General features: G+C 37.5%; 1 protein-coding gene across 1 annotated transcript in view; it reads left to right on the top strand.

Moving 5' to 3' along the window:
• MYO9A (myosin IXA) overlaps window positions 1-6,649 on the top strand; it is a 349,884-nt gene that overhangs the window by 155,778 nt on the left and 187,457 nt on the right. Inside the window, exon 13 of the mRNA XM_015560068.1 lies at window positions 4,841-5,036. Within this exon, the coding sequence (XP_015415554.1) occupies window positions 4,841-5,036 (196 nt within the window). The remainder of the gene's footprint in view (window positions 1-4,840; window positions 5,037-6,649) is intronic.

The following is a 6,649-nucleotide window of genomic DNA, read 5'->3' as shown; positions in this document are numbered from 1 at the left end:
ATCATGGCTGGGGGCCAGAACAAAGGCAGCCCTGGGGGCTCTTAGCGCCCCCCTGGGTTTCCGATCACTGTCAGTGGCAGGGGGCTTCTTCCTGCTTTCCCTTTCGCGTCCCTGCATTGTGCCTAATATGCAAATTAACCGCCATCTTTGTTGGTGGTTAACTGCCATCTGAGTTGGCAGTTAATTTGCATATAGCCCTGATTAGCCAATGAAAAGGGTATCGTCGTATGCCAATTGCCATATTTCTCTTTTATTAGTGTAGATGATGATGATGATAGAGATAGCCAAGATTTGGAAGCAACCTAAGGGTCCATCGATAAACAAATGGATAAAGAAAAAGTGGTATATATATATATACAATGGAGTATATGACTCAGCCATAAAAGGGAATGAAATCTTGCCATCTGCAACAATATGGATGGACTTATCCTATCTAATAATAGAGAAACATGGTAATTAACCATAACTTCGCTACCCTCCCCTTTGGTTAATCAGCAAGATATGCAAATTAACTGCCAGCCAAGATGGCGGCTGGCAGCCAGGCAGCTGAAGTGAACATGAACATGAGGCTTGCTTACTCCAGTGATGGAGGAAGTCAACGTTCCCCGCTTACCGCAGCTCAGCTCTGAGCTCCGGATGAAACAATGTTGCAATTATAGAACCTAAACAAACCCCAGAAACCTGCTTTCAGCCAGCGCGGCCTCAGAGCTTAGAGCGGCCAGTGATGGCAACAGAGTTTCAATTATAGAATCTAAACAAACCCAGGTACCTGCTTTCAGCTGGCAATGGCCTCAGAGCTAGAGCCTGCTCTCAGCTCCAGTGACAGCTAAATATGCAAACTGACCCTAACAGCAGAAAGACTGGGAATGACTGGTCACTATGACACACACTGACCACCAGAGGGCAGATGCTCAATGCAGGAGCTGCCCTGTGGTGGTCCGTGTGCTCCCACATGGTGGAGCTCTGCTCAGCCACAAGCCAGGCTGATGGCTGCCAGTACAGCAGTGGTGGTGGGAGCCTCCCCTGCCTCCTCAGCAGTGCTAAGGATGTCCAACTGCAGTTTAGGCCTGCTCCCCGCTGGGAAGTGGACATCCCCTGAGGGCTGCCGGGCTGCCAGAGGGATGTCTGAGTGCCATCTTAGGCCCAATCCCCCTGGGGAGTGGGCCTAAGCCAGCAGGTGGTCATCCCCTGAGGGGTCCCAGACTGCGAGAGTGCACAGGCCAGGCTGAGGGACACCCCATCCCCCCTGAGTGCACAAATTTTTGTGCACCGGGCCTCTAGTGGAATATAATAAGTGAAATGGGTCTGTCAGAGGATGACAAATTCTATGTGATTTCACTTATATGTGAAATCTAGAAAACAAAATAAAATAATAATCCAAAAATACTCATAGAAACAGATAACATTTTGATGGGTTTCCAGATGGGAGAGGCATTGGGGGGCATGGGTGAAAAATGGGAAGGAATTAAGATGTGTAAATTGCTAGTTATTGAAACAGTCACAGGTTGTAAAGTACAGTAGTAACTATGTATGGTGTCAGATAGGTACTAGACTTATTGTGATGTTCACTTAGTAAGTTATATTAATATTTAATCCAGGGGTCCTCAAACTACGGCCCGTGGGCCACATGCAAATACAAATGTTGTATTTGTTTCTATTTTGTTTTTTTACTTCAAAATAAGATGTGCAGTGTGCATAGGAATTTGTTCATAGTTTTTTTTTAAACTATAGTTAGGCCCTCCAATGGTCTGAGGGACAGTGAACTTACTCCCTGTTTAAATAGTTTGAGGACCCCTGATTTAATCAATTGGTTGTATACCTGAAGCTAATATAATATTGTATGTCAACTGTAATTGAAAGGTAAAGAATTATTTTAAAATACTTCAGTAAAATAGGAGAAGGAAATAAGGGAAGAACAGAAATCAGTACAATAGAGTGCAGATATACAGTAGAGAAATTGACAAGGTTAAAAGTCAGATCATTAAGAAGATAACAGAAATAATATAAGTAAAAGGTATAAAAGGTAACTAATTATTGAAAAAAAGATTCACAAATTACAGATATCAGAAATGAAAAAGAAGACTTAATTACATAACTTACAGATATTACGAGGTTATGAACATTTTATCAACAAATTTGACAACATAGATAAAATGGAAAATTTGATGAAAAATGTACATTACTTAAACTGACACCAAAAAATATAGGAAAACTTGAAATCCCATGTTTGTTAAATAATTTAAACCAGTAGTTTAAATCTTTCCCACAAAGGAAATTCCAGGACTGCCTTGTTTTACTAGACAATGCATTCTTTCAGTTTTGAAATGTAGAAATGTATGTTAGACTTAACAAGAAAGATCTGAGCTGGAAAAACAGATTTGGGCCTTATCATACAGGTATGTTATTTATTTATACCTAAGGTAGTGCTTCACACCATCATTATGTTTGAGATCACCTGGTGTAAGATGAATGAAAAGAGTACATAAGACCAGATAGTAAGAATTTCTAATATGAAACCAGCAGTGGAGACAGAGGGGTAGCATAAAAAGTAAGTAGTAAATCACAAAATGGGATATAGAAACCAAGAGAAGAGTTTAAAGTAGAATAATGTGACTAGTTTATGAAATGTATTTAGAAATCTACACCTATATAGACAGAGAGACACGACCATTACATTTGGAAAATGAAGGTCTTTATCAATATTTGGCAGTCATCATGGTAAAGAATTCTAGAATTTTAGGTTTTACAGTGAATTTATAGCATGGGATGGTCTAGGGGTAGTAAAGATTGATGTTTCAATTCTTGCACCTGTACTTACTATGTTTGACTTGGCAAGCTTCTGTACCTCTCTGTTTACCCATCAATGAAGTGTAGCTTTTACTTGATTCTACTATATTGAGTAATTGATAGAATTGAGTAGTTTATGTATAGTTTTTAACTTAGTGCCTGACATCTTGTCTGTCCTTGGAATGTATTATTTAATATGATGATGATGATGATGGCAATGGCGATGTTTTGGATTTGAAAGTTATTACTTAGTTTTACTAACTTTTATACAAGTTTCAAGAATAAACTGTTTTGTGTACTCACAACTGTAAGCCTACTTTTGCCCCACCCTTTACTCAAAGGGTATTTAGGGACAAGCCAGGGACCAAGACTTCTGCCTGTTTGCCCCCTTTTTCCTGTTCTCAGGTGAACAAAGAAGAATTAGGAAAGGAAATCCCTAAAAGTAGTAGGATGAGCCCAGCTGCCTTTTGGACATCAGGGTAGATCACATCATATTAGGCATGTTCTTCATAGAATTCTGAGTTAGATCTATTTTTTAAAGCTGAACAAACTTGTAGTGATTCACTCCAAGTTTTGATCCTTCCATCTGGGTTTGGTTATAGCCATATGCCCAGACTATACATATCAGTCTGGGATTTCCTTCCAGTAAGCTTCTTGCCCTCCCTATCATTCTGTGGGATATTTTAAGCCATTTTATTGTGTTCTATCCCTTCCAACCTCCATCCATGCTTTGGCAGGGTTTTTTACTGCTTATTTACAGTCCTTAAGTACTTACTCAATTTTTAAAAATCTATATGCGGGTGATATCCAAATATATTTTCTGAAATTTCTGTAGGACTCTAGACACATATATCCATCTGCCTACTTGATGTCTGTATGCAGACATAGTATAGTGCTTATGAGTGGTTGTGTTTGAATCTTTGTTCTTCCACTTACTGTGTGATAGGGGCTGAGATAGTTAACCTCTTTATTACTCAGTTTCCTCATCTATAAAATAGGAATAATATTAACTCAGGAAGTTGTTAGGAGAATGAAATGAGTTTAAATAAGACAACACATGTAAAATGCTTAGAGGAATTTCAACACATAGTAACCTCTTCATAAATGTTACTTGCTATTATAATATCCTTACCATTTTAAACTTAACTTGGATAGAATTGATCTCTTAATCCTTATTTCCTATCTCCATACCTCCTCTTTTCTCTAGTTTTCTCCATATCAGTATATGGCACCTCTATTCACCTAGTTACTCAAACCCCAAATATAGTTGTTAACCTAATTCCCTCATTTTCTCACCATCCCCTAATCCACCAACAAGTCCTTTGTCTTTACCTCCATAACATATCATAAATATGATCACTATTTTTCCTTTCTATTCATACTACCAACATAGTCCCAGTCACTGTCAGCTCTTACCTGGAATGTTACAATAGCTGGTCTCCCTTTTTTCTATTCTTTGCACAATTCATTCCCTTCACAGCAACCAAATGGTGTTTAGAAAACACCAGTTTGCTCATGTCATCACCCTTTTAGTGATTTGCCTTTACACTTAAATAAAATCCAGACTCCTAATTCAGGTTTATATAGTCTACATAGCTTATTTATTTGTCTAGTCTTTCACAACAGTAATTGTTTAGAATACTCCAGCCCTTGCTCTTAATGCTTTTCTCCTAACTTGTTCAAATATTCATCACCTTCGGGTAGTAGATGTTCCTTTTGCTTGGAATGCTGTTTCTGACCTTCTTATGTCTGATTCCTTTTCATTATTCAGCTTTCTTGTCATTTCACATGGTACCCTTTCGGAGAGCTCTCCCTGACCAGGGTTTATAAAGTACAATAAAATTGTGGAATATACTTTCTAATTCAAATGTAATATAGAATCTAATAGTTTTAGGATTGAGTGGGACTTTATAGAAGATATTTTGTTCAGTTAGCCACTTAGAACAGAAATAACTTCTATAGTCCTTATTCAATCACTGTTCAAATATGTGACCTGTTATCTTCTTGGTTTAATAATTCTATAAAAAATAACACTGGTATTTTTTTCATATAGGATTTCCGGGAAAAAAATACAGATCATATGCGCCCTGACATTGTAGCTCTTCTGAGAAGTAGCAAAAATGCATTTATCTCTGGGATGATTGGAATTGATCCTGTATCTGTTTTCCGATGGGCGGTTCTCCGAGCCTTTTTCAGGGCTATGGTTGCTTTCAGGGAAGCTGGGAAGAGACATATTCAGAGAAAAACTGGTAAGCAGTAGTATTAGTATTCTACCATGTTTCATTTTATAATTTTTTACTTCTCCAAGGAGACATAATAATCTTATGCCATTCTGTTTTCTTACCATACCCTAACATCATATTTCAGATATAATTTGTTCTGGTGAACTTCATATAATTGAATTAAATAGATAAGTGATTTATATTTATTATATGGGTTGTTATTTTTTATTAATAAACACCAATAAGAATGAGTGTAAAGCACCTGATATTTAGTAGGCACTCAGTAAAACATTGCTATGATTTTTAAACAAAAAGTGAAATTTAATTATTATTTAAGTATATAGAATTTGATACTGATATCTTTCTCTGCTTCTTATGTGATAGTTTTTACTAGAAATGAAACAATTTAATGTGGAAGCATAAATTAGGAGTCATAAAATTAGATGGAGGTAGTGGAGATAGTGGAGATAACCTGACTTAGGTAATCAAGCAAATGTCATCTTTTCTCTTGACTGACTTTGCAGCTATTAGCAGTATTTCTTGGAGTGCTACTGTTGCCTTTAAAATTGTGATGGTAAACTCAGATAATACATGCAAAGTATCGGTTTATGACTTTGTTTTATTTACTGGTTTTAGATAGGAAGTGGAGGGAGAGAGAAAGAAAAAGAAACATTGATTTGTTGTTCCACTTATTTATGCATTCATTATTTGATTCTTGTGTATGCCTTGACCAGGGATCGGACCTACATCCTTGGTGTATTGGCATGATGCTCTAACCAACTGAGCTACCCAGTCAGGGCTATGAAGTGTTAGTCCCTCCCCCCGCCCCCGACCACTTACCCTTAACTCAGTTCATTGGATTTTACTTTGACATTTAGAAATGGTTAAATCAGGTTTCTTTTTCTGTATGCCTCTTCCTTAAATCATAAAATATCCCTTTTCACATTCTGTGGGAGGGCATCTTCATAAGCCCTTGTTAACTACTGAAATCACACTATTGCCTGCTGTAGTTCTAACCTTTGATAGACCATTGCTGTGTAGTGAGAATTTTATATGTAGTCATTTTCTGGCCAAAGTAACTTCAATAGAAGTGTGCTGGGTACACCTGTGTTTTTAGGACTCTGAGACTTATATGGCTTTTTGGCATGTGCACTACCAGTAAAACATTTTTTTTTAAAGTAAATCTTTATTGTTCAGATTATTACATTTGTTCCTCTTTTTTTCCTCCCATAGCTCCCCTCCACGTGGTTCCCCCCCTACCCCAGAACCTCACCACCCTATTGTGTGTGCCCAGCTCATGCATACATGCATATAAGATCTTTGTCTAATCTCTTCCCCCATCCCCCACAACCCCTTCCCTCTGAGAATTGTCAGTTTGTTCTATTTCCATGCCCCTCATTCTATTCCATTCACTAGTTTATTCTGTTCATCAGATTTTTTATTCATTTGATTTTTAGAGTCACTTGTTGATAGATATGTATTTGTTGTCACTTTGTTGTTCATAATTTTTTATCTTCTTCTTCCTGTTCTTAAAGAATTCCCTTCAGCATTTCATATAATACTGGTTTGGCAGTGATGAACTCCTTTAGCTTTTTCTTATCTGTGAAGCTCTTTATCTGACCTTCAATTCTAAATGATCG

Source organism: Myotis davidii, unplaced genomic scaffold, assembly GCF_000327345.1.
Source record: "Myotis davidii unplaced genomic scaffold, ASM32734v1 scaffold734, whole genome shotgun sequence".
Lineage (NCBI taxonomy): Eukaryota > Metazoa > Chordata > Mammalia > Chiroptera > Vespertilionidae > Myotis > Myotis davidii.
The sequence above is the reverse complement of the archived record's forward strand: the minus strand, read 5'-3'. Positions and strand labels throughout refer to the sequence as shown.